The 25,986-nt window shown below is 34.2% G+C and overlaps 6 protein-coding genes across 8 annotated transcripts; 2 read left to right on the top strand and 4 right to left on the bottom strand.

Moving 5' to 3' along the window:
* Nucleotides 1–331: 331 nt before the first annotated feature.
* On the top strand, nt 332–1,464 carry Tango14 (transport and golgi organization 14). The gene is made up of 2 exons (XM_081983573.1): nt 332–772; nt 941–1,464. The coding sequence occupies exons 1-2, from the start codon at nt 472–474 to the stop codon at nt 1,366–1,368; spliced, it is 729 nt and encodes a 242-aa protein (XP_081839699.1). The 5' UTR covers nt 332–471; the 3' UTR covers nt 1,369–1,464.
* Nucleotides 1,465–4,870: 3,406 nt separating this feature from the next.
* On the bottom strand, nt 4,871–7,401 carry RpL5 (ribosomal protein L5). The gene is made up of 4 exons (XM_081975099.1): nt 7,255–7,401; nt 6,777–7,027; nt 6,364–6,537; nt 4,871–5,385 (listed from the first exon to the last, which is right to left on the bottom strand). The coding sequence occupies exons 1-4, from the start codon at nt 7,255–7,257 to the stop codon at nt 4,917–4,919; spliced, it is 897 nt and encodes a 298-aa protein (XP_081831225.1). The 5' UTR covers nt 7,258–7,401; the 3' UTR covers nt 4,871–4,916.
* A 746-nt stretch (nt 7,402–8,147) lies between these two features.
* Nucleotides 8,148–9,275, top strand: RpL18A (ribosomal protein L18A). The gene is made up of 4 exons (XM_081975649.1): nt 8,148–8,285; nt 8,621–8,850; nt 8,903–9,029; nt 9,083–9,275. Exons 1-4 carry the CDS (start codon nt 8,268–8,270, stop codon nt 9,236–9,238), a joined length of 531 nt encoding a protein of 176 aa, XP_081831775.1. The 5' UTR covers nt 8,148–8,267; the 3' UTR covers nt 9,239–9,275.
* A 759-nt stretch (nt 9,276–10,034) lies between these two features.
* On the bottom strand, nt 10,035–11,487 carry LOC145726510 (uncharacterized). Its single transcript, XM_081975636.1, has 3 exons — nt 11,267–11,487; nt 10,346–11,180; nt 10,035–10,292 (listed from the first exon to the last, which is right to left on the bottom strand). Exons 1-3 carry the CDS (start codon nt 11,267–11,269, stop codon nt 10,114–10,116), a joined length of 1,017 nt encoding a protein of 338 aa, XP_081831762.1. The 5' UTR covers nt 11,270–11,487; the 3' UTR covers nt 10,035–10,113.
* A 2,464-nt stretch (nt 11,488–13,951) lies between these two features.
* On the bottom strand, nt 13,952–14,354 carry LOC145724093 (uncharacterized). The gene has a single exon (XM_081972195.1). It carries the CDS (start codon nt 14,276–14,278, stop codon nt 14,078–14,080), a length of 201 nt encoding a protein of 66 aa, XP_081828321.1. The 5' UTR covers nt 14,279–14,354; the 3' UTR covers nt 13,952–14,077.
* Nucleotides 14,355–22,385: 8,031 nt separating this feature from the next.
* LOC145724073 (uncharacterized) lies at nt 22,386–25,117 on the bottom strand. 3 transcript variants are annotated; one of them, XM_081972168.1, is made up of 5 exons: nt 24,990–25,116; nt 24,250–24,654; nt 23,487–23,631; nt 22,839–23,094; nt 22,386–22,755 (listed from the first exon to the last, which is right to left on the bottom strand). In XM_081972168.1, exons 2-5 carry the CDS (start codon nt 24,325–24,327, stop codon nt 22,494–22,496), a joined length of 741 nt encoding a protein of 246 aa, XP_081828294.1. In that variant the 5' UTR covers nt 24,328–24,654; nt 24,990–25,116; the 3' UTR covers nt 22,386–22,493. The 3 variants fall into 3 exon arrangements, with proteins under 3 accessions (XP_081828294.1, XP_081828303.1, XP_081828310.1); XM_081972177.1 differs by having other exon boundaries at nt 22,483–22,759; nt 24,990–25,117; XM_081972184.1 differs by having other exon boundaries at nt 22,483–22,750; nt 24,990–25,117.
* Nucleotides 25,118–25,986: the final 869 nt, after the last annotated feature.

Below are 25,986 nucleotides of genomic sequence, written 5' to 3'. Positions count from 1 at the left end.
CCGCACTAGTAATTTAAATAACTGGCAAATACTTATATTTCCCAAATGTAGAGTTTGAGGTTACGCGTTTTAACCGCCATTTGCGGTGAAAGTAATCTTTATTTTTATTGTCATAGTTACACTTAACTAAACGTGGTTTAAAGTATACCCGTGCAATACCCCCTTACCAGTTAAAACGACGTTTTTGCACAGTCAATGGCTGGGCAATTGCCTGGAAGAAGTAAAAATAAAACTTAAGACATCAATAATAAAAGAGAAGAAGAAGAGTTTATCTTCCTATCTTCAAAGAGTGCAACGGTGGACCAATAGAAACCTTAAACGTCAGAGACGTCAAACGACCTTCAAATTCCAAATCATACCCATATCATAGGGTCGGTCGGATCAAAATTTCGGTGTTTGTCATGATGTTTTTCATTATTTTTAATAATAAATGAACTAAAGTATGTGAAAAGTTTATATTTATAGGACGCAATGACTAGTCAGCCGCTATACAGGGCATTATACGTATTGGTGCACACTTTGTTTGCGGTGTACAAGTGGTTAAGCCGCATTTTGGATGATGTAGGCACTGTTTTTATTGGTTTTTGTCACGAGTTTGGAGCTTCCCAGCGAATTAATCACTTAAAAAATGAAATTGCTAAAAGTGGCAAGGTGCCTAAACACTTAACACTTTTATTAGGACAGGAACAACCTTCTTATGAAGATTTGGCTAATGTTGTTCATTGGTGCATCACAAATCGGATAGTTTTCCTGAGTTTCTATGATTATCGAGGTAAGACCACTCCTTGAATACTCTTTCAACTAGAGTTAAGATCACTTGGATGTAACTACCTTAATTCACTTACAATTTAATACTTAATAAAATGATGCAATATTTTATTTATTAATGAAACTACTAGCAATGTTGATAACTATTTGATAAGACGACAATAACTTTCAGGTATCCTACAGAAACATTATGATAAATTAGAAAAAGAGGTCAGTAAAAAAATGACAGAAAATGACCATGTAGTATGGCACAACACTCCAGGTTCCACCTACAAAAATGGCTTCATTGGACGTAAAATCCACATAAAGCTGCTATCCAAATGCAATGGAAAACCAAATATTGCCCTGGTGGCTAGGAATTTGTGTGATTCAAAGTTAACAAGTGATAGTCTGGATCAGGAGTTGCACAAAGATTTTGAGTTTCCTGATCCCGATTTGGGGTTGTGTTGTGGAGGTGTTTTGAGTTTTTTTGCGTATCCTCCATGGCAGATAAGAGTAACCCAGTTTTTAAGACTAAAAACACACCATAGGCTTAGGTATAGTGAATTCCTAGAAAAGTTGCATGTGTTTGGCAAATGTGAGCAAAGGTATGGAAAATAATAAATCGGGTTTATATTTTTTTAAAAAGAATGTTTGTAAGTGAATTTTGTTGTATATATTTATTGTTTATTTGAAATATACATCAGTTACGCCAGAGGTTTGTTGATTTTTTTAATTTGCCATAAATTAACTGCAAAAAGGTTAGTAGCAGTATGCAAAAACCATAAGAAAATAGGAACATTTTGTTTTATCTCAGTCCCGATAGGAGAGGATCAAAGCTATAATTGCCTTAATTCCAGGTTGAGCACTGCAATGTTGTTTTTTCATATAAATCAATATTTTTTGAGACACCAAAGGTTAATTGAAAAATGTCCCTAACACAAGGAATTAAACCAAAAAAATATTATTGGTCAATTGGAGAGACCTACTTGAAAGTTTCACTTTTTTGTAAGCGCTTCTTTCCCACCCTGTATAGTGCTGTTACACTGCGTTAAAATAAAAGTTTGTTTTTTCAGCTAAAAATCAGTAAATCAAGCTCAATGACAGTCCAAACTGCATTAAAATCCGTTGATTAGTTTCGAAATGGGGAGTTTTTAAAAATGCCCCAAAAAAAATCACTTTTAGGAGCGTGCCTTTCCCAACCTGTATATTGCAGTTACAGTGCGTTAAAGTCAAAGTTTGTTTTTTCAGCTAAAACCCAGTAAATCAAGCTCAATGACAGTCCGAACTGCACTAAAATCCGTTGGTTCGTTTCGAAATAGCAAGTTTTTAAAAATGACCTAAAAAAAATCACTTCTAGGAGCGTGCATTTCTCACCCTGTATATTGCAGTTACAGTGCGTTAAAGTCAAAGTTTGTTTTTTCAACTAAAAACCAGTAAATCAAGCTCAATGACAGTCCAAATTGCATTAAAATCCGTTGGTTCGTTTCGATATGGCGAGTTTTTAAAAATGACCCAAAAAAAATACTTCTAGGAGCGTGCCTTTCCCACCCTGTATATTGAAGTTACAGTGCGTTAAAGTCAAAGTTTGTTTTTTCAGGTAAAAACCAGTAAATCAAGCTCAATGACAGTCCAAACTGCATTAAAATCCGTTGTTTCGTTTCGAAATGGCAAGTTTTTAAAAATGGCCCAAAAAAAATCACTTCTAGGAGCGTGCCTTTCCCAATCTGTATGTTGCAGTTACAGTGCGTTAAAGTAAAAGTTTGTTTTTTCAGCTAAAAACCAGTAAATCAAGCTCAATGACAGTCCAAACTGCATTAAAATCCGTTGGTTCGTTTCGAAATGGCAAGTTTTTAAAAATGACCCAAAAAAATCACTTCTAGGAGTGTGCCTTTCCCACCCTGTATATTGCAGTTACAGTGCGTTAAAGCAAAAGTTTGTTTTTTCAGCTGAAAACCAGTAAATCAAGCTCAATGACAGTCCAAACTGCATAAAAATCCGTTGGTTCGTTTCGAAATGGCGAATTGTTAAAAATGACCCAAAAAAAAGTCACTTCTAGGAGCGTGCGCGATTGATAACATTTCCCCACTAGTTTTGTTCTCGAAATATAGACTTTCCCGCACTAGTGCGTAAAAAAATCATTTTTTCGCACTAGGGTGGGAAAACTAAATCACGTTAATTTATGTATCATATTTAAAATTATTAGTTTTTTTATTATTAATATTACTAACAAGTAGATGACATCAATAACCCATTTATGGTAATTAAGTTTGTAGGTTTTAATCAAGTTTAATTTTTGTACTTAATATTTTTAATTTTATATGTGCTGTTATATTTTAATTACATACATAATATGAATATGTATGAAAGAACAATATTGTTAAATTCAATTATTAGAAAACCCTTGTAGAAAAAGGGTAGTTTGGGTAACTTAAGTCTGCGTGCGGGAAAGTATCACTTTCCGCACTTGTTAGGAAAATAACTATTTCCGATTAACGTGGCGCGCAATTTACTTAGTAATAATATGGGCGGACCCACTGTATGTAATAATATACAGTGTGTCCCTAAAATGTACGGGAAAATGACGATCAAACCCAAAAATGCCTTTGGTCTCAAAAAGTGGATGACGCAGAAGATACAGAATTAGTCAAAAGTACGATTCAGTTTCAGTTTTTCGTAAATAATGTTTTCAATAATTAGCGTATTTAAAAAAATCAAAGGTTGTTGGCCCTTTTTTCGGTTGATCCGGCAACACCAAAAATTTTTGGAATTAGAAGAACAAACTATCAATTAAACTTATACAAAAATATGCGGAAAAAGAAATAAAAATAGGATGACTTAACAATGCAATAGTAGAAAGGTAAGAAGGTTTTGAATGTGGCAAATAAAGAAGTAAACGTCACATTCAAAACATTTACTACACCTACAGTGTTAGGTCATTCTATTTTTGTTTGATGTTCTCTATTAAAAATTGTCTCAACTGTATCTTATTATTTTATTTTATTTTTTCAATAACTTCTTTTGATGATTTAAACGACGATAAAGGTAACCCTACAATTTAGTCGATGGGGGCAGTTCATCTAATATACGAGATTCCGCTTATATTAAATGAAACACCCTGTATATTGTTTCTATTTTGGATGCTAGAAATATTTCATGAATAATGAAATAGATACCTATCTGTAGCTGTTTCTGAGATATTTACCATTTTGTGAAATTTGACATTTGCAATACCGAAAACAGAAAGTATCAATTCTAAAAAATAAAGTGACTTCATCTTTAAAATTCGTTTTTTGAGGCCGACCACCCTGTATATTTTCTACGTTTTGTCGCAGCAACTCTTAGAACCGACCTTGTTTAACAAAACACAAAAACCAAGAAAAAAACGTTTCCAGATATACCGAAAGTTAAAATTGTTTTACGTACTGCTAATGTCAAATCAAATGGTAAATATACAGGGTGAGTCAGGGTTAAACGGCCAAACCTATAGGATTGGACTTCAAGCAGTAGGGTAATTGCATGCGCGGGAGAAAGACAGAAAACGAAAAAAATATCAAGTAGGCCATATTTTTAGCGCGCTGTTGCCAAACGCCGTAAGTATTCAATACCCTCGACAAACTTACTTACGGCGTTTGGCAACGGCGCGCTAAAAATATGGCCTACTTGATATTTTTTTCGTTTTCTGTCTTTCTCCCGCGTATGCAATTACCTACGTTTCTCTGTCTGTTACACGGTTTTCCTATGGTCGCTTTTGGATTTACCACACCTGTATAAGGGGTTTCATTTAAAATAAACAAAAAAACCACGGTTGACATTAAATGTCACATTTGAAAGTAAAATCTAAATATTCTTTAATTTTGATTCGTTTTTTATAACATTGGCAACGCCGCCCATTTTTACCTTGAGTGCCACCATTTTTAAAATATTTTAGATAAATTTAAAACAAACTTTCACAATTATAGTCATTACCGTTTTTTTATAATAGATTGCGACGATTCGTGGTGGACCAAATTGTATACATATAGGCTGCTGGTCTGTAAAATACCAATACCAATTCTTTGTGAGGAAAATAATAAAAGTAGGAGACAAGAAGGATTTTTCATTAAAAAAGTATAATAACAAATCGAAAGAACGTCCCGATTTATTAACTAAATAAACACAAGATAAATTTAAGCCTCCTGGGCTTGTAGTTTGGCCAGGAAACTCTTCTTCTTTTGGGCGACGCGGTCTTTGCGTTCGGCCAACGTCAACTTCCTGCGAGTGTACCTCTTGCGAGGTTCGGCTGCCGGCGCCGTCTCCTTCTTCTCCGCTTCCGGATTGGCTCTGATAGCGGAATGCGCATTCTTGTAGATGGCTTCAACCTGGTCAGCGTTGATGCCAAGTTTCACATATTGACTGAATTGTCTTTTGAACGCTTCGGGGTCCTCTTCTTCGAGCAGTTTCATGTAATCGGCCACGTGTTGACCGAAAATGTGCGCCCTGTGTACATCGGCGTTGAATTGTTTTCCTTCAGCGTCGTAACCGGGGAAACGTTTGGTCGAATGGGGAATGTTTAATCCACCATCAACTGCGCCTTTCATGGCGGCGAACACTCTAGCTCCGGTTGAGGTTCTGTTCAACCCCACATCCAAATAGCACCTGAAAGGAAGTAAAACATACAAATCTTTGGCAATACACAATCGTTTAGAAACTTACAGAGTAAGTTATAATCAGAGACACTTTATAATCAAAAGAAGTTTGATCAAGCGTTACTCAGCAGGAGTTCCTGCAAACAAAGTACTTGTATTGCAGGCTCTAGCCAAGATCAACTTGATCAAGGTCAGATGACGCGCATGTGTCAGAAATTCATCATTTATGTTTACACAATTATTATTAAGTGATATGTATGTATTGCTGAAGGAAAACTAAAATTACTAATTACTTATAATAATAAACTCTTTTTTGCTAGCACAATTACAAAGTAACATAAGTAATGTCACAAAATACAATACAAATCTATTCATTTTTGCTTAAAACTATTATCAGTTCTTAAAAGGCAAAACACATTAAGAAAATGGTTTATTTGAAGCAAATTTGGACCAGGATATTTTTCTCAAAAAGCTTTTTGAGACCTGACAAAAATGCAATCCTCCTGTAGATATGCAACTGTGATGTAAAACTTGATTTAGAGAGAAAAATACTAAAAATATTACATTTGTTACATAACTTTAATTAAACAGAAAAAAGTTCTGCTTTAGATAGAAAAAGTGAGAAAAACACCTTTTGAAAGTCCCAAGAAACCAAAATGCTTGTTTATAGAGTGGAGTGTTGCAATTACTTTTTTCCCAACAGTACAACCTTTTTACTTGATTTCTTGGATTACATTGTTTTCAAGAAAAAAGACCGCAATTATTCAAATTAAACTTTACAAAACCTGGAACTACATGCAAATTGTGTTGGGAAAGCACTGACATTTTCCTAACTTTCTTTACACATAAGCATAACTTCCAAATTACAGTAAATAAGTTCTCTAGATAAAATAATATTCTTGCTATTGATAATCACATTTCAAATATTGTCTAGCAAAAAATTGTAACTAGTGAAAATACTTATTGATTCAATCACATTTGTACTTACCTAAATGCTCCAGGACCTTGTTCCGCAGCTTCCACATTGTACTGATCTCCATTTACGTCAGTGTTTCCTTCATAAAGAGTGTCCAAACCCAATTTTTTCAACAGACGACGTGCCAAAAGCAAACCAGTGCAATAGGCTGCAGCATAGTTAGTCAAACCAACTTTAACTCCATATCTATAACAATTCAGGTTGTTATAGCCTAACTAATGTAATTTTGTTCTCAAAATTATAGAGTATTTAAAAGTGTATCATGAATACAACATTTACAACTCCCCATAAACTTGGTTGCAATGGTGAAATCCATGAATGATAATGTAGTCCAATTGCGACACTGCAGATTTATTAGTTTAAAAAAAAAGCAGTAATTAGTTTGGACGTGTGGTTTTTTGAATGAAAATAACTTACAAACTTACCTGGGCAATTCATGGGAGTATGCAGCACACACAATCTTGTCACCCTCAATTCTAGAGTAAGCCACTTGACAAATAATGTCCTTGTTGGACAAACGGACGATCAAGCGGTATTTAGGGGTGTTGTACTTGTTTTTCACCTGAACGATGAGCCTCTTACGAGCGTAATAGTCGGTTTTACCCTCCCTGCGCCTCTTGAATTTGACTTGAAACCGCTTGAAGTATTGCTTGTTTTTTACCACTTTCACAAACCCCTAAAATAACACTTCTAGTTAAAAACAATTAACAACACTGGAATAAAAAGAAACTAAAAGAATGTTGACAACATGCAAAAATTTCGTATGGCGGCTCTTGTGTTGCACCAAAACAAATCTGAAATCATCTCGAATTTGGACTGAAATCTATACCAGCGGCTCTCCGAATCACTTCAACCATATTCTTGAAAAGGGTATTTCATTGGTATTGCCGTTTCACTACTCACCATTTTTATTGAATTATTTAAAAACTGAAAACACTCAGGACTCCACTAGGCTGTGTAATGGCCGCAGCGGTCCAAACGAGAAAGAGCGCATGTCTAACATTTTTGACATAACACAACGTGACACGTGCTATGATGACGTTTATGACAACGATGTTTATGTTGTAGGTTAGTTCATATACAAACTAGTATAAGCGTTTGCAGAAACCTTCGTTTAAAGTCTAATCACTGATTAGCTCTATGACATTTGCATGTCACTAACTAACTCTAGTTTTTCCTCAGCTAACATCGTAGACTTGAACATAAGCTACTTTTTAAGTCGGTTCAGTTAATAGCAGTTATCGCAACGAATCAAATAAGGTTAAAGATTGACTTGTTCATAATACAAATCGACAGAGAAACAAGTCAAATGTCATTTAAAAACTTCACAATCCGTATACATCGTATTGTCTTCTTGTGTTCTGCTTCACATAGGCTCGATTGCACCGTTCACCGTTAGCCTAAGCGTTGATTAATGACCGAACTTAAGCGGCTTGAAAAACTGCGATATATACTCTACAAGCTGATATCTCAAGCGGCTTATTCAAGTCAAGTGAAGTTTCTTTTTTAACAGGCTTGAACTTACCAAGTCTATTTGAAACGGCTTAGAACAAGAAGACAAAGTTTTTAAATGACATTTGGCTTCTTTCTCTGTCGATTTGTATTATGAACAAGGCTTAAATCTTTAACCTTATTTGATTCCATCTTTTTCTAATAGTAAAGGCTTAAAATTCGATTGACTTTGATTGAAAAAAGCTGCGATAACTGCGAGGCTTAACTGAGCCAACTTGGTGAAGCGGCTTGATTAAGTCTACGATGTATAGGGGGTCATAATATGTTACTTCTTTCCGCTTTGTGGTATATGTATATGAAGTATAAGAAACAACCTACCTATCAAATGTCATTAATGTCAAAGTATTCGTGTTGTCAAAAAAAGACGGTCGACGAGTTTTCTTTTCGGTCCCAAAACTGCAGCCATGAAAGCTAAAGGAGAGGTTTGTTTCATAAATTTTCTATTTTTACGCTTTGTTTTGTAGTATTGTAGACACAAATTTGTAAAAGAACATCTCAACAGTTAATTCTAATCAAAGAGGTTCCTTAAATGCTTATTACTTCCTCATAACCTCCATTTATATCTTTGCATCCGTACACGTGCTGGCTTCAAACTTTCTTCTAGTTTGTTTTTCTTAAAAACTTCCATTTTATTACTAACGCGTTATTTTTTTATTGTAATCCTTTAATTTTTTAAAAAAAAACGTTTATCTAGTACAGTAACAAGAGTGGTAATAATAAGTGAAATTGTTAGGTTATGTTTTATTGTTGATTACAGTTGAGGGAATATGAAGTTATTGGGCGCAAGCTGCCCTCCGAAAAGGAGCCGAAAACGCCCCTATACAAGATGAGAATATTCGCTCCGGATAAAATTGTGGCTAAATCCCGTTTCTGGTACTTTTTGCGTCAGCTCAAGAAGTTCAAAAAGGCCACAGGAGAAATTGTCTCTGTCAAGCCCATTCCTGAGAAAACTCCAACAAAAATTAAGAACTTCGGCATTTGGTTGAGGTGCGTTAGGATGTTATAAATTTTTAGGTTATTTTCTAACAAATTTTTGTAGATATGACTCGCGTTCTGGCACCCACAATATGTACCGTGAATACAGAGACTTGAGTGTCTCTGGTGCGGTAACTCAATGTTACAGAGACATGGGAGCTCGCCATCGTGCTCGAGCCCACGCAATTCAAGTAGGTTTTACTATTCTCAGTTTCAGCAATAATTTGATGAGTTTGTTTTGTAGATTATCAAGGTGGAACAGGTGAAGGCTGCTGACACAAGGAGGCCTCAAGTGAAACAGTTCCATGATTCTAAGATCAGGTTCCCATTGCCTAAACGCATCCAACATAGATCAATGAACTTGTTCTCAGTTAGGAAACCCAGAACATATTTCTTGTAATATGTTAAGAATAAAAATATGATTTTTATTTAAGTGATTTTAAGACTTTTTTTTTCAAGTTTTGCTACAACCGAAACAAACCAAAGACTGCATTTGTTTTCAGGCTCCATGGAGCGAGCAGAGCTTTTTTGACGTCACAATGACTTAGTGAATTGGTCAATCTATGGTTTTGCCAAATTACGTCATCGTGACGTCAAAAACGCTCTATGGAGCTTGAAAACGAATGCGGCCTTAGTTCCTGTTTGAATACTCTTTCTGTCTCTTGTACAGGGTGTCCCAATAAAAGGATATAGTTTCTCAAAAACTATACCACAGTAAATGCCCAAGGAAAACACTGGAAATAATTTTCAGCTTTCTAAATCCACCGCTAGGCGGCGTTTCGATACCACTAAAATGAAAAATGTCCAAAAACTCTAAAAATTTAAATGGAAAGGTCATAAAAGTAATTCTCTATGAAGAATTTTCCTATTTAACTTTTTTTTCTATCTCTTCAAATAAAGTGGTGGGAGTAGTCCAAAGTAAGGAAGAAATGAAATATCTCAAAAACGGCTAATCGTAGAAACTTCGTTTTTGCGGAATTTTAAAGAGCATTTTCTATCCTGTAGAGTGTCCCAAAACAATGTTCCATTTAGTTTTCGGTCTTTTCGATAGAGGGCATTTTGGCAAAAATTGCACTTTCATCTAAAGCTGGGTTTATACAGCGCACAATGCATAACTTAATGCATAACATAGAAAGTTGGCTTTACAGTAAGATATCAGAGAGAGGAGTTTAAGAAAACACCTGAATAAAAAAAAATTTTCAAAAATTAATACTTTATTTAAGTGATATAATAATAATAAATGAACATAATAATAGCAGCATAATATTCTTTTGCTTATAATTGTTTAATAGAATCTTGAAGCAAGATGAGCTGTTCTTCCTGGTCCTGTAACTTCCTAATACAGTTTTTGTACTTAATAATGCAATCTTCAAGTTTAACTTTAATTGACTGCAGAAATTCAGTAGAGGGACATAATAACTTTTGATCCATTTTAGTCAGTAGACTAATAACATCTAAATATCATCAGTAATAACAATAATATTGTATTTCAACTATTAAAACATACCTGTAAAATAGCTATTCAAATCCAATATCTCAGGTTGTTTGTGTTCAATAATCAAACTTTCTACATACTTGGTCATCTTCTGCAATTTAATAAAACTTTGTTCCAGCTCTACTACTTGCTTGACTTGGTTTCTTAACTGTTCCAAGCTTTCTTCAGTGACTACATTCTTGTCAGAGACAGATAATTTCTCTTTTAATTGTTTTTTGAGCATTGCCACATCTTGGTGAACTGTTTCGGTAGTTTTAACAATCACATTAGCCTTCTGCATCAACTCAACTTGTCTCTCTGGAATTTTTTTCAATTCCTCACGAGTCTCATTCTCAATACACATGGTGGCAAGTTTGAGGTCTTCAATTGACTGGGGATCAGTTACTTTGTTAGGTAGTAAAACATCAGTTACTCCACATTTCTGAAGTAGCTGCACCATAGCTAACTGAGACATTTTAAAGAGTAAATAGACTATTTTATATCCTCCCGGAGCGGCAAACTGGGAGCTTGGAGTAATGGGGATATCACAACCTTTGTACAAAGCATTTATTTTAATTAAACAAGAAGTCAGGTCGTTTCGGAACTGGGGCTCATCTTTGGAGTGAATAATTGGCCAGATCAATTTTTCAGTCAAATCAGTGTTGATACAGTATAGCAAATAGTAGACTGTGTCCTGAAATGCAGCCTTGTTGGGTTTAATAAATGTTGTTTTGCTTAATGTTGGTTTTAAAGGTTTAGGTTTGACCTTTGAAGGAGGCTGTAGTTCAGTGAGGAGAGACAGATTCTCGTTAAGCAACGAGTACACTTCATGTATATGTTTATTAGGCTTATTAACTAGAGCCTCAGCCTGCAAGAATAGAATTATTTTAGAAAGTGCATTGCACTAAAACAGAAAGAAAAGAAAGAGGTAAAAAGACAACCCAATTCACTTACCATTTTTCTAACTTCAAATAACTATTACTGGTGTGAACTGTGTGAAGGGATACATGTAAAAGGACTAATCTCTAATAGCAAGCAACCTTTTACCAGCAACCAAAGTCGCCCTTCTGGCCGGTCGCTGTTTTGCGCGTTTCCCACTGGTAAAAGGTTGCTGTTTTCACGTCGGTTAATCTCTTATCATCAAGAGGTATTTGCCTTTTTTGGGCTCCCTGCCTTCACACCAGTATAACTAGGTATTTGTTGTTGTGATTTGTTATGTCTGCTAAATCGCTTACATTATTAATTTTTAGTACTGAAGTAACTAAAATTATGTTTCGTACCCTTGCACTGTTATTTTTAATATAAAAATGGAAAATTCATATTCTAAAACTGAAAAATTTTAAACTTGTGGAATAAGCAGGTTATGGTCAACGAGAAACCGTTAAAGGAAAATACAAATTCTTCTTTTTTATTTTCAGGCTTCAAACTAATAACAGAAAGATCGTAGGAATATCACGTGTTAATTCAAAAAAAATGTAAAAAACATACAGAAAAAAGTGTCTGATGAAGGCTATAAGACAAAATTTAAAAATATCTGAGAATTTGCAGATATCACAATAGTTACATTTCTTATTTTTCTACTAGAGATGACTAGGATGAGATACTAACTAGAGATGTGTTAGTATGCTACTATCATTTACTATCCTATAAAAAATGAACGAGATATTCTACAAAAGTGTTGAAAATAGGAAGTCCAACTTAGAAAACGATATACTAGTATGATAAACAAACAAATAACGTAAATATTTTTACCTAAATCCAATACAGACACGCTATAATTTTATTTTTAGAAATAAATCAAAATCGTTAGTCAACCATTTTCTTTAAAAAAAATTATAAGTAGTGGGGTAAATTACCGGTAAAGTAAATATTTTGCTTTACCAGGAAAATTTGTCTGGTAAATTATAACTGGGAAATTACAAATACTGTCTTTCTGGCAGTTCAAATTTTGACTCTACTTTTCTTCCTGGCTGTACCAAATCTTGTAGTGTTTTTTATGTTATTGGATAGGAAATTAAATGAGGATTCCAAAAATGTGTTTAAAACAGTCATTTTCTCATTCCAAGTGGGTTTTACAGGCAATTTTGTCCCTGACAGTCCTTTCAAACTGTGTTTCTGGCAGTTCAAACTTTGACACCGCTTTTCTCCCTGACTGTACGTACCAAATCTTGTAGTGTTTTTTATGTTATTGAGTAGGAAATTTAATAAGGATTCCGAAAATGTGCTGAAAAAAAGTAATTTTCTTACTCCAAGTGGGTTTTTACAGGCGATTTTGTCCCTGATAGTCCTTTCAAACTGTGTTTCTGGCTTCAGACTTGGACTCCGCTTTTCTCCTTGACTATACTAAATCTTGTAGTGATTTTTCATGTTATTAGATAAAAAAAATTAATGAGGACTTCAAAAATGTGCTTAAAACAGTCATTTTCTCATTCCAAGTGGGTTTTTACAGGCGATTTTGTCCCTGACAGTCCTTTCAAACTGCGCGTTTCTGGCAGTTCCAATTTTGACTCTACTTTTCTTTTATGTTATTGGAAATTTAATAAGGATTCCAAAAATATGATTAAAGTAGTAATTTTCTCACTCCAAGTGGGTTTGACAAGCACTTTTGTCTGACTGTCAAACTGTGCTCAATATATAGTAGTTAAGCAAAAAATCAGGGTTTAGACAAGTTTTCAAAAAACGTGTCTCTGAGATTTATGACAGTTATTTTGATAATTGTCAGTTTGCAAATGTAAATTACAAATTTAAATAATAATATATTCAGATTCGCATTTTTCATCTCAAAAACATATTATTTATCATAATTTAAACCTGATGAGGTAATACTTGTTCATAAAAAAGTTATAAGATTGGAACTTATTTGGTACAAAAATCACTTTGTCAGAAAAGTTTTACTTCATTTATTTTATTATTGATAAACTAAAATCTAAAACAATAAATATCAAATCAAATCAGCCTTTTATTCAGTCTTTATTTTTCAAAATTTTACTCATCTGAAATAACTTAAATGAAATTAATTACAAGAAAATGATACATATCTTTCAAACAAACTTTAATTAGACCCATAAATTTACTGGTCAAATTGATGAATGAGTAATAACTATTGTTTTACCATTATTATTATTACTTAATAATAATACAAAATAATACAAATTTTGGTATTAAAATTTGGTTTTTGGTAAATATCAAGTAATCCATAAACTTTTTCAAAAAACAAAAAACGGTTTTGAATTATTGTCTTCTAAAACTGAATGTCTTTCCCTATTTAAACAACTTTGTAACTCGCTACTATAGTTTCCGATATCTTCACTAAACATCGAAAAAAACTCACCCTGTATACGAATAAGTAAATTAATTCACTTTATGACATATTTAAAAGGGACACCTTAGGCTAGGTTTCCATTTGACTGTAACATTTTGCACCTGACCTGACACAGTCAAATCGCCACTTAGTATAGACTGTGGTCTAGCTAGATGAGGCTCTTAAAAAAGTCTCTGTGCAACCCGCCATTAAAAGAATAACTTTATTCTAAGGATAATTTCTGTGGAAACTGTGAAATCAGACTCTATAAGTTAGGCTGTTTAGGACATTCTTTATAGTAAAGAATACATTTTTTATGTTAATAAAGTCAAGTAAAGTACGTATAAGGAGAGTTTAATAAATAGTTATTATTACAGTTAAAAATAAATATAAACACAAATATCACATGTTAATCAACTACTATGGATCTGTAGGACTTATATACAAAAAAAAATGTGCCCGAATCAATAAAACTTAACTTGTTGTAGATCCTGGACTTTCTGAGGGGGGCTCGAACTCGACTTGCCAAAGTTGCACGTTTTGGACAACTTCAGCAGTTTCTGGTTGCTTCCCGATGATCCCTTCCAGTAGACTGTCTGGACTGCGTTTCGACCTGCGATGTACCTGGTGGCCGAGCCAATCAAAGTGCTTGCTGGTGAGGGCATCTTGGTTGACTTGGTATGGACTTTTGAGGTAGTGTTTTTGGTGCTGTTGCAAGAAGCGACAGTGAAGATCCATCAGGCTGGTGACGGTTTTATAGCCAGAATTTTATCAGTCTACAATGACGCACGTTACATGTGGAGGTCCGATGTCATTAGGGGGGACTTATTATCGCCAATTAAAACCGGCAGTTATGTTTTCTTGTTTATGGTATTGCGCCTTCCGAATCACTAATCTCAAGCGTCATTAGTGTCCGGCTTGATCAGAGTGTTTGGGCGTGGACTTTGATGTTTATTGTTTATGAAGTTGGAATTTACATTTGACGTGGAGTGCATTCTTTTAATTTTGCGCAATCAAAATATTGATTATAGCAAGTTTGGAAAATATTATTAGGACCATTCAATAACACAATGTAAAAGGTAAATACGTTAAAGATAACCTAGAAGGGACAGAAATCCGGTGATGTATAAAACAAAAGCATGATCTAGACATGTGGTCTGGTAATGCCAGTGCTATCTCGATAGTGTTTTGAACCCCACTTATCTTTATTTCATCATTAAAGTGGTCTAGATACTTGTATAATCAGGAAACAAACATATTGTCTTAGTTAATATGGTTAAGAGCACAAAAGCTAGAGTAATGGTCCGTGGGGTCAATTGGTTTTCTTTCACTGAAAAGTCGTAAATTACATCAATTTTAAATTTAGAGAAGTCCTTTAATAAGTAAAGCTTTCATGTCAGTTGTAGTGGAACATCCGGTACTCAACTCTCAAAACGTACAAATAACGCATTTAAAACATTTTCATAACAAATTCTACACGGAGTTGTATTTGTCTGGGGGATACCTGCTGTGGAAGCAACAACAAATGTGGCATCGGAAGACCTTTCCTAAATACAAAAAAAATAAAAACAGCTCTGCGCATGATATGAAGAACGATAATAACCCGAGGAAAGACAATGTAGAAGTTTGGAGAACGTAAGATAGAGAAAACCCTACAGACTCTGCTCAACAATTGTCTACAGGATGGTAGAATACCGAATCCAAAAGCAGAATTTGTGCTTTTGCTGAAGAAAGGGGAACATGAGTTGAGTAGGGCATGTTGCAATCCAGAACAGTGAAAAATGGACCATCAGCTGGATAGATGATAGGAGGAATAGGTCGAAGCTGATGGAAGAAGGCTAAAGAAGAAGAATTACACAAAATATTAATGAAAACCCAGTAAATACAGGGTGGTCCAGTTTTAAATGTCAATAATTCACCAATCCATAGCCAATTAAAAAATAAGTTGACATGTCATTTTCCTGAAAAGTGCTTCCTAAGGAAAATAAAGCCCTTCAAATTTCTGTTTAAAAAATCGTTTTTTTTTGTCATAACTGTCAAACCGTTGGAGCAATATAGATCAAATTTGGAACAAGCACTTTATTACACTTTATTACGGTCAAAGACCCAAAACTAACCCAACCCAACTTAAAAATTGTCTTGGAAACGGAAAATTCACTTAAGAAGTTTAAAAAATATTATTGTAGCCAGTTTTCATGGTTTCCAGACAAACTAAAAAACTTTAGTTTTTAAAAGTGAATTAGAAAAGATAAAAATTTCAGAAGCTTAAAAATTGTGTTTGTAACCAGTTTTCATGCAAATCGAGAGACTTTAATGCTAAAAATTCACTTGTAGACATAAAAACTACTTTTTCAAGAACTTGTTACTACAAATTCATACATTTAAACCTTAAAAATTGACTTGAACCCCAAAATGTGACTGAACTAATGAAAATTGAAGTAAGTTTTCATAATTTGAAGACAAATTTCCAATATTTTAGTCTTGAAAATAGTCTTAGATGCAGGACATTGACATTAGATTCATGAAATTTGTCTTGAAAACTAACTTTTCGTGCTTTTTACTTTGCTTTTCATTTTCTTCGAATTCTGGACTATTTTTAGTGCTTCAAAACTGCTTTCAGCTTGGAAAATCGAGTTTCAAGACTATCTTTACCAAGTTATTGACATAGCAAACTTAAAATTCATCGACTTAAAATGGCATTCCAAGCTTTGTCACTATTATATCGACTTCTAGACACCTCAGTGCTAAAAATTCGGGTAATTCTTAATAAACTAGACTGTTTTTAGTGTTTTAAGGCTGTTTTCAGTGCCTCAAATCGAGTTTCAAAACTATCTTTACAAAGTTTTTGACTTATCAAGCCTAAAAGCCAGGTTGTCCACTGACCATAGTCTTGAAAATGTTATTTCAAGCTTCTTCACTATGAAATTGACTTCTACACTCATAGGTGCAATAAATTGTAGCACCTCTAAGAAATTCAGACTGTTTTTAGTGCTTTTTAAGATTGAAAAATCGACTATTTCCAAAAGTCAAGTTTCTTCAGTAATAAAAGTAAAAAATTTTGGTACCAAATGCTACAATAATAGTCTTGAGAACTAATTTTTAGAAATAAAATAGTCCGAAAATTTAATTTACTTCTTGACTTGTTGAAAGTTGAAGAAAATTGAGTTGTACACCAATTAAAGTCTTGAAAATATACTTTTGGACTCTCTTTAGTCCTAGTAAGGTCCATTCTAGCATTAAAAGTCAACTTTTATACTATTTTTAGTAGTAAAAAATGAGTTTCATGCACAATACAATCTTTGTCTTGATTTCCGGACTTTTTTTAGTTCTTGAATGCCAGTTTCAGACACTCAACCAGGATGGCAGTCTGAGAAAGCGAATCATAAGACCATTCCTAATAGTAAAAAGCAAGTTTTTAGACTATTCAGTACAAATTTGGACTTTCACAAGTCTTGGATGTTCAGTTTTAAACTATAAAACGATTTTTTAAATTGAAATTTGGAGGACTGTATCTTCCTTAGGAAACGTTTTTCAGAAAAATGAAATAATGCAAGTCAGCTTATTTTTTGATTGGCTATCAAATGGTGAATTATTGACACTTAAAACTGGACCACCCTGTAAATCTAAATGAGATTAGTATTTTATGTCAATTATTGATGTTGTTAAAGTGGTAGAAATTAATTTATTTAGTTCCAACTTTACTCTAGCAAACTGGTAGTTTATTAATGAAATTTAAATTAGTAAAAGAAAATAACCTCTAAAACAACGTCATTTTACAGTATATGACAATATTTCTTCCTCCTTCTGGTGTGTTCTTGAAATGCTTCCATTAAACTTATTCATCTTACTGAGAACAAGCTAGCAGTTATTACCAAAAAAACCAATGCACTGATCTTTGGTACAAGTAGATCGAAAGTTAATGTTGAGAATTCAAATCTTATATGCAAAGTGGATCAAAACCTAGAAGTAAGGAATACTGTTAAGTTGCTGGATGTTACGTTGCAGAGTAATCTGAGTTGACTACTTCATATTGAAAATGTCCAGCAAGAATACCAAAAAAATGATATACCATGCTAACTTTGAATCTCACTTGAGATATGGGAGTAATTCTTTTCGGACATTTTAGCTAGTTATGCTAAAATCTTCTCAGTCCAAAAGAGAGTGATCAGAATAAGTTTGGATATGAATGCCAGAGATGGCTGTCGAAATAATTGACGTTCAGGAGTGTTTGTTGTATTTTTTCAAACATAGACCAGTGTTTAGTGATATGCACCTATAGTAGATCTGGTACAAGAACATTAGACTATAGTAGGTACGCCAAAACACACATACTTGCGCTGCATGAACAAGGTTTTCTTTATATATTAAAGAGTATGTCCAACCTTAACCAGATAAAGAAATCTATTTACAAGCTACTTGTGGAGATAGAGCCTTATGATTTAGAGGAATACTACACTAGCCTTAAGTAAGATCTTATAGTCATTTGCCCGTCTTTCTGTTGACAACATAGTTCTGAAATAAAGATTATTATTACTCCATCAACAGAGAAAAAGCTACATCAAAATTAAAGTAAACTATAAAAAATAGTTTAAAAAACTATATAATAGACGTAGTATCGCAGTTTTATCTGCATTGAAAGGTTATCGTCTGGATCCAAAAACATAAATATGAGATAAAAGAAACTGGAAACAGAATTTTAATATGCACATCAAACAACCTTTGAACGAAAGATGACGGCAATGAGCAACGTGAATCCGAATTGAATCGAAATGATTTTAATGTTTGTTTTTGATGGCAATGTTAACGTGACTTTTCCGCCTCGTTAACATCTTTAATAATAAACAATAAACCGCGTTTGCAGTTATTGTTATTGAACTTGACTTTATAAAACGTGTGTCATGTCCGTTACAGTGTTTGCAGGAAATTGCTGAGAAATATTTCAAAGTTAACTCAGATGAAAATACTGTGCTTTAGCTTTTCAGACGCCATCAGGATCAAAATTTAAAATAACAGCATGACTTAAATATGACGTTTTTTTTTATTAACATTCGTACATAATTGTAGGGATAGATGCAAAAACCATCACTTTCTGTTAGAACATGTCCACAAACGGTGACGTATTCCGACCCTATTCGGATACATTGAATGTTTTTCCATCCAAAACCCTAATACACAGAAGGTAGTAGTAGTAAAATTTTAAATGGCTTAGATCATTTCCAATAGCTATTTACTTAAGCCATTTACGATTTGCCGACGATATTGTGGTCGTTGCCAGCACAGGTGAAGAGCTTAAGAAACATGCTTCGGGAGCTTTATCGAGCATCGGTGCAAATTGACTTGAAATGAACTTGAACAAAACAAAGATCATCAGTACAGAAGACATCCTGGAGGTTGTCTCGGAATACGTTTACTTAGGCCACAGAATTCAACTTGGCAAAGAAAATCAATCTTCTGAAATCACAAGAAGAATAGGTCTCTCCTGGGCAGCCTTTGGCAGACTAGGATTTATCCTTAAATCTAGTAAATTTCCTATAAATTTGAAAAGGAGAGTGTTTGATGCCTGCCTGATGCCGGTTCTCACATATGGACTAGAGACAATGGCAACTACCCGCAAATTTGCCAATAAACTGCAAACCAACCAACGAGCAATGGAGAAGGCTATGATAGGAATCGTAGAAGAACTAAAGTGACAGATGTTCTAAGGCTTGTGGCACAAGTGAAATGGAGATGGGCTGGTCGTGTGGCAAGGCAGGACAACCACAGGTGGGCACATAGGATACTAGTTTGGCGCCCAAGAGAGACCAAAAGGAGCATTGGTAGGCCTCAGAGACGATCGCGAGACGATATCCAGAATGTTGCAGGAAAAAACTGGACCCGGACTGCTAGAAATAGAAAGGCGTGGAGGGATTTGGAAGAGGCCTACATCCAGGAGTGGATAAATACGGACTGAGAAGAAGAAGAAGAAGTCGTAGTAGTAATATCTAAAAACGAAAAGTTACATTAGCAAACCTTTCAGGAAATAATTTTTTATGACATTTTGAGAAGGACTACAGTTACCCATTTACCTGGTTCCCAAACTCAAGAGCCAACTTGCTAGAAAATATACTATTTTATCACCGTTGAAAATGTACATGCTAGAAAAAAAAAATTCTAGTATATTATATTATAATTAGACAAAATTCACAATAATACAAACAAGCAAATATTATTACATGATACATGTAAGACAAATTACAACAATTTGATTTGCAACAAATCGGCCGTAGTCCTGGGTGGTAAACTAGGGCCACTAGGTCCTCTCAAAAAGTTGCACGTCTTGGACAGTTTCATCAACTTCTGCTGCTTACCAGCTCCAGTTTTCCAGTACACAGTTTGGACTGCGTTCCTTCCTGCTATGTACCTGGATGCTGAAGAGATCAAGTGGTTTGGAGCCGGCATCTTACTGCTGGAGGTATAGCCAAAGACGTAGAGATTCGTTTTTCTTCTGAAGGAAAACTTCAAACAAAAGTTTCAGGTGTAATGAGTGCATTTGTGGTTCGGATTGCCGCTTTTGTGAAACTGCAATACTTACCTGGCTGTTCTCCACCAGCTTTTATACAGATTCCTTATCGTTTGAAGTGTGGCATATCATTTCCGTCACTCGTAAGTGATTATTTATAGTCAAGTTTGAAATCAAAGACTAATTTCAAGTTTTGAAGTGCATTATAAACGTGCATTGTGTGATTTAAATCCTTGTTCTAAAGATGACATCATTTAAAATGTTTTACAATTGAGGGGTCCACTTGAAAAGTACAGAAAAACGAAATTGATGGTTGGGTGTTTCCATTGTAATTTCAACTTTTAACCAAAGTATGATGCTTCTTCTTCCACGACTTTGGCACAGTCGGTAGTATAGACAAATTTCCTGTATTTGGATTTGGTGAAACATAATGATTCCTAATTAGTTTACTAGTTCTACTTAAGCTGGTCTTAAAGTTCTTTTCTTTCAACACTAATACTGTTTTCGGCTGCGACACACTTTACTGATAGTGAAAAAAAAAACGAAAAGCTTCAATTACATCATTATTACAAGGTTTGTTTTTAAACACTAGTCAAACGCAAATTTTTATCAGTTTCCGAATTTTTCCGATCATTTTGCTTGGTATCTCTATTGTTGATTGGTTTCATTCAGCTGGTTTTATTCCTTTCACGTGCTTCAGCGTGCACTTAAAATTAATGGAAGTGATGAAATATGATACAAATATTAGTCAACTAAGTTCCACTGGTAAAAACCAAACATAAAGTTCGTCACAAAATTGCATTAAAGTGTAATATTATGATTAATAAAATTTTAGACTTAATTAAGCAGAGAAGAACCAGCCACAGATTAGGAGAAGGATTAGGAAACTCAAAGAAAAGAAAATTAAATTCTACGACTAACGAACATCTCTCAAAATCTAGTAAAACAGCCAAAACTAAAAATTATAAACTGGGAAAATATCTATATACTCCGATTATAACCACTAAAAAACACTTACAGAGAATAAAATTTCATTTTAGTTGGATATCACAGTCATTTTCTCCTATGTACCTATTTACAGTTACACAAGTGGTTAATTGTGTCATTGAAAAGTCAGTTGTTAAATTATCCAAACCCATTCTGCCTGTGTCTTCCACTACTCCGCATTTTGGCGCAGTGGGTAGGATTGACAGATTTTTTGATTTGGTGAGGGTTTACTCCTACTGAAATATTTTTTGGTCGCAAAGAGTTAAACTCCATTAAATTTTGTCCATTAAGTGAAATAATCCACTGCAGGTTTGAGTTGGAAGAAATCGAAAATAAGAAGAACTCAATTTGACGGTCATTACAATCATTGACAATATTTTTTTTGGATTCTTGCGAAATTAAACTAGCTGAACTTAACAAGGAACACACAACAACAATTTTCACGAAATTTTTAAACGTTCTGAATGTTGTTGAATCTTCTATCCACCAAATATTATTTCAGACTTTCAAGTATAGTATTTTGTAGCCTAGGTTAGCAATTATATTGTTTTCATTAATTTAGTAAGCTGTATGTAAGGTATGTTAAGTAAGGTCTAAAATACGCAATTTGCAATAACAATAATATCAATTATCTCTAGTACTGTATCAGTCATTTGAACCTAATAACCTGTAACAAAACGTGACTAGGCTGCAACTAAACAGCATCCATGTTAGAAAAACAACAAAGTCGTCACACGCTTTTGGCTATAAAATGACCAGCTCAATCAGCATACAATCAAACATCTTCACTGTCTCTGCCATAGAGGATACACCAAAAAATAAAAGCACGAAGATGCCTCACTCAACCACTTTGGTAGGATCAGCCAGTCGTTACATCAGGGGTAGAAACGCTGTGCAGACCGTTTACTGGATTCGACCTCACAATGGCAGCCAGCAGAAGTTCTTGAAGCTTTCGAAAGTGTGCAATTTTGGTAAAGGCCCCAGTCCTCCCAGCAGTATCAAAGAAATGCAGAACAGCCAAGTCAAGTATTACGACTGATCTTGCGATTGGTTTTAATAGTATGTAATATTTTTATTTATTTTTATGTGGTTTTTTTTACAAGATTATACTTGAATATACATTATTTTATGTTATTCTGATATTATCTACTGTGTTTAGTAGAAGTTTTGTTTTTTTTCTTTCAATTTTGAATTGTTATTGCCTCATTCAACTTGCTTTGCAACTGCAATTTGAATCAATTATTATAATTAATTTTCCAACTTGTTTAAAAAGGAAGGTGTAGAAACACTAGGTAAGGTTGTTTACTTTAACACAAATTATAAAGATAATTGTAGAAACAGAGAACAACCAAAAAACAACAAAAAATTATAGGCATCATACATCAGAAAATAACCTACGTTTTCCCATTCCGGAATTTATAGACTAAAATAAGTTGATGCAAGTGTTGAAAATATTCCTCTTCAGGAATTTGCTTGATATGGTAACAAAATATGAAATTTTTCCCCATAAACTCATTCAATTTTCCTTTCACTCTGACTGGGATGCCTAATGAGTGTTGCTGGTGAAAAACGTCATTGCGAGAGTATTCTTCTAACTCCTTTGCTCGATTCTCCAATGCGGCCAGTAAAATCGCATGATTATTGCTGATTTCTGCACTGACTCAAAAGAAATTATAGGTATTCATCTTGTGTGTGTTACAGTTACTTAAATGCAATAAACCAAGCATCAATTTTAGTACCTTTCTTCAGAAGTTTCATCATCGCATAGTGTTTCATCCAGATTGTTTTCATCAAACCGTTTTCTCACTATAGCGAGAATGGCAGAAGTTCCGTCATCTATTATCAATCTTTGATGGTAATCTTTGTCATTAACGTCCGTTATCCTCCCACAAAAGAACACCCCGTTCACCAGTTTGTCGTAGGCAAGAAAACAATCGGACAAGCTGGTTACCTTTTTAAAGTTTAACAAGTCCCGAATGAGAAATAGTGGTGTACCTGCAATAATGTATTATGAGGAAGTGTGAGTAATTGACAGGGAATCAGTTGTGTCCCAACAAGTAGTGCGGAAAGTGATTTATACATTGCTTCTCTGTGTTGGTTAGGTTTTTACTCTTTTTGTGTGTAATTTTAGATCTGAAGAAGGCAAACAGAAGACACATGACAAAATGATGTTAAAAATCACAAAAGAAGCATGTTAAATCTCATATGTGTGGGACCACGGTTTATTTTTTATAATAGAAGCGTTTCAACTAGAAAAGTTTTAAATAGCAACTAAACAAAAATGACAAATTATTACTATTTGCTTTCAGATAATGTGCCAGCAAACCCCAACCACCCTGTATGTATGTATACTAATTACTTTTTCGAAAAAATGCTTATATAGGTACCTCCAAATTTTTCGTAACTTTTGTTGTCTGTTCCTACATTATTTTTACTCTGGCCTTCAGTCGAAGTACTACGTAGAGTTGTCCACGCATCAGCATTCAGAGATCTATCAAATTTATAGCTGCTATCTGCATTATCTATGGCAATCTAATAATAACATGTTGTATGTACCACCACAGTAATATTTATGTGTTATGCCTCTTTCACAATGGACGTTAACTTAAGAAACACGTAAACATAAACGTAAAGTTAGTTTTTTGAAACCTTATTTAGATTATGATTTGGAATCCGTAAGACAAAGCAACTATGTGAAATGTCAAATTTTTTTTTACCACTCCTATAGAAAATTAAACTTTTCTCCATCATTGGTGAGAATATCACTTTTGCTTTCTACTGAGTTCCTAGGGAGTGAAACCACAAGTGAAATCAATAATGTCTCTAGTTTAATGACAAATTGACATGCGCATTTCTGGAGTAAACTGTCTTTTGCACCCTCGTACTTTGAAATAGACGTTATAACATAAGAACACGTAAACATAAACGCAAAGTTAATTTTTTTCAACACCTTTTTTTTGGTGAAAAACTGCTTTTTAACGTAAACAAAATATAAACATTTCACATAGAAATGCCGCTTTGTCTTATAAATAAGGTTGCAAAAATTAACTTTACGTTTATGTTTACGTGTTTCTTATGTTAACGTCCATTGTGAAAGAGGCATTACTTCTAATATGTATGTAATAACGTTTATGTTTATACACATTTTACCTGAATTTTTCCATCGACCTGCCTTGCAACAACCCATCCATCTCCTTCAGCAGCATCAGAAAATACGTTATCAGCCATTTTTTGAACTGGCAAAATATCTTGTTTATATGGGTTAAGATTCAACTCAATCAGCTGATGAGTTTCAAGTAATTTGCATTGGTTGTCGAATAATAAACGACTACTAGGATAGTCGTTCTGAAATTCTATTGGCTCAAACGAGTTAAACTCAGCTGATCCGAAAAGTTCGTTAAAAACGGTCGATGCCGTCAATTGTCAACAGAAATTTAGAGATAAGCGCTTTCTGAAAGATTTCTGTACAGTAACACTACAGGGATGTTTGTAATTATGTTTCCTCTTTAGCTGTTTGTTTTGCTAGAATAGCTATTGGTGGAAGGGTATTGTTGCCTGTAATACAAAGGTGGTACAAAGATGAACAGTTATCAGTTAACCCAAATTAGATAACGGTCGTTACAGTTAGTAGAGAAAAACTTCAAAAACCATTATCAGTAAATGAACCAAAACTATGTCCTTATAATACCCTTGATATCTTAATTACTATTATGTTTCACCTATACGTTATGAATCAAAATGAATACATAATACCTTGGAAACGGTGTAGGGTATAGTGTTCATAACAACCTGAGAGCATTATAGGCGTTATCATAACGCCCTGAAACCTTTTTTAATATTAGCAATGGAATTTTTATTCTTTCATGCCATAAAAACTACGTATTTCCTACCTTAGAATGCTCTTGACTACTTTTAGGTAATAAACTTTCATTAGCTTGTGCTTCATTTTCTTTTATTCTAAGATTTTGTACAGCTTTTGCCGCCATTTTCAATGACAGACAGGACTATCAAAGTCACAAAACACACAAGATCAAAGTCACATTATTCAGGTAGAATAAACAACACCTGTTCCTCGGGCTGTTTCGGCCCGATGATGTTTCAGGACATTATGATCTCTCTAACTCCCTTGGTACTTAAATACTTCTGCTGAGTTTCAGGAGATTATCAGTCCTATTATTCTTGGACGGATCTTTATTTCATAAATTCCTTGGAATGGACCATCCCCGACGTTCTCACCCATGAGCCAGAATGCTCTTCGTTGCACCACTTTCTCCGATCACCGGTTGGTTCATGAAGGCTCTGACGCTTGTTTTGCTCATCACCTCTGGCATTGCCTGTGAATAAGCCGTAATGCAATGGCTAAAATGTACTATTTATGAGTATTTACACATAGGTAGTTGTTTATTCTTATCGTAGTTTTATTAAATAATCAATGTTATTTTCAAATTTCATTTGTCATTGAAGATTGAAAGGTACAAGGTACGCAAACTTGATAGTACTACAATTTATATTTTTTTGTCGATATTTACATTACCCAAGTGTGTATCAACTAAACCACATGAAACAGTTTTATTCATTACTTTGGTTTGAAGTGGAATACACTCACTGCAAATCAAATAGTAAAAGGTGATTACACCTATATCATTGTACGAAGGAAGTGACGTAAATTATCTGCTGGTGAGGTACGACGTTTGTGATGGGGGTCTAAGGTTGTTAAGTACCTTCAAAGCAAACATCATCTTTAAGTATGTAGGTACTGTAAAGCCTGTAAGTTGATAAAAATATATTGATGATAGTTGGATTTCATTTTACTTAAATTGCCATACAATGTTTCGGACAGTTTTAAGCAACAATGTAATTCATTGCATAAAACTACTGAACGTTACT

Source organism: Ips typographus, linkage group LG1, assembly GCF_016097725.1.
Source record: "Ips typographus isolate SLU linkage group LG1, UJ_Ityp_2.0, whole genome shotgun sequence".
NCBI lineage: Eukaryota > Metazoa > Arthropoda > Insecta > Coleoptera > Curculionidae > Ips > Ips typographus.
The sequence above is the reverse complement of the archived record's forward strand: the minus strand, read 5'-3'. Positions and strand labels throughout refer to the sequence as shown.

What these genes read in the sequence shown, in the direction of transcription:
- Tango14 (XM_081983573.1), top strand. Translation starts at nt 472, where the DNA reads ATGACTAGTCAGCCGCTATACAGGGCATTATACGTATTGGTGCACACT. An exon ending in GAGTTTCTATGATTATCGAG is followed by an intron (nt 773 to 940) that starts GTAAGACCACTC and finishes AATAACTTTCAG; the next exon opens with GTATCCTACAGAAACATTAT.
- RpL5 (XM_081975099.1), bottom strand. An exon ending in TACTCCCATGAATTGCCCAG is followed by an intron (nt 6,538 to 6,776) that starts GTAAGTTTGTAA and finishes GAATTGTTATAG; the next exon opens with ATATGGAGTTAAAGTTGGTT. An exon ending in CAAGGTCCTGGAGCATTTAG is followed by an intron (nt 5,386 to 6,363) that starts GTAAGTACAAAT and finishes ACTTCCTTTCAG; the next exon opens with GTGCTATTTGGATGTGGGGT.
- RpL18A (XM_081975649.1), top strand. An exon ending in AACTTCGGCATTTGGTTGAG is followed by an intron (nt 8,851 to 8,902) that starts GTGCGTTAGGAT and finishes AAATTTTTGTAG; the next exon opens with ATATGACTCGCGTTCTGGCA. An exon ending in CTCGAGCCCACGCAATTCAA is followed by an intron (nt 9,030 to 9,082) that starts GTAGGTTTTACT and finishes TTTGTTTTGTAG; the next exon opens with ATTATCAAGGTGGAACAGGT.
- LOC145726510 (XM_081975636.1), bottom strand. An exon ending in TTTGAATAGCTATTTTACAG is followed by an intron (nt 10,293 to 10,345) that starts GTATGTTTTAAT and finishes GATGATATTTAG; the next exon opens with ATGTTATTAGTCTACTGACT.
- LOC145724093 (XM_081972195.1), bottom strand. Translation starts at nt 14,278, where the DNA reads ATGCCCTCACCAGCAAGCACTTTGATTGGCTCGGCCACCAGGTACATC.
- LOC145724073 (XM_081972168.1), bottom strand. Translation starts at nt 24,327, where the DNA reads ATGGCTGATAACGTATTTTCTGATGCTGCTGAAGGAGATGGATGGGTT. An exon ending in AGGTCGATGGAAAAATTCAG is followed by an intron (nt 23,632 to 24,249) that starts GTAAAATGTGTA and finishes TGTTATTATTAG; the next exon opens with ATTGCCATAGATAATGCAGA. An exon ending in GATGAAACTTCTGAAGAAAG is followed by an intron (nt 22,756 to 22,838) that starts GTACTAAAATTG and finishes CTTTTGAGTCAG; the next exon opens with TGCAGAAATCAGCAATAATC.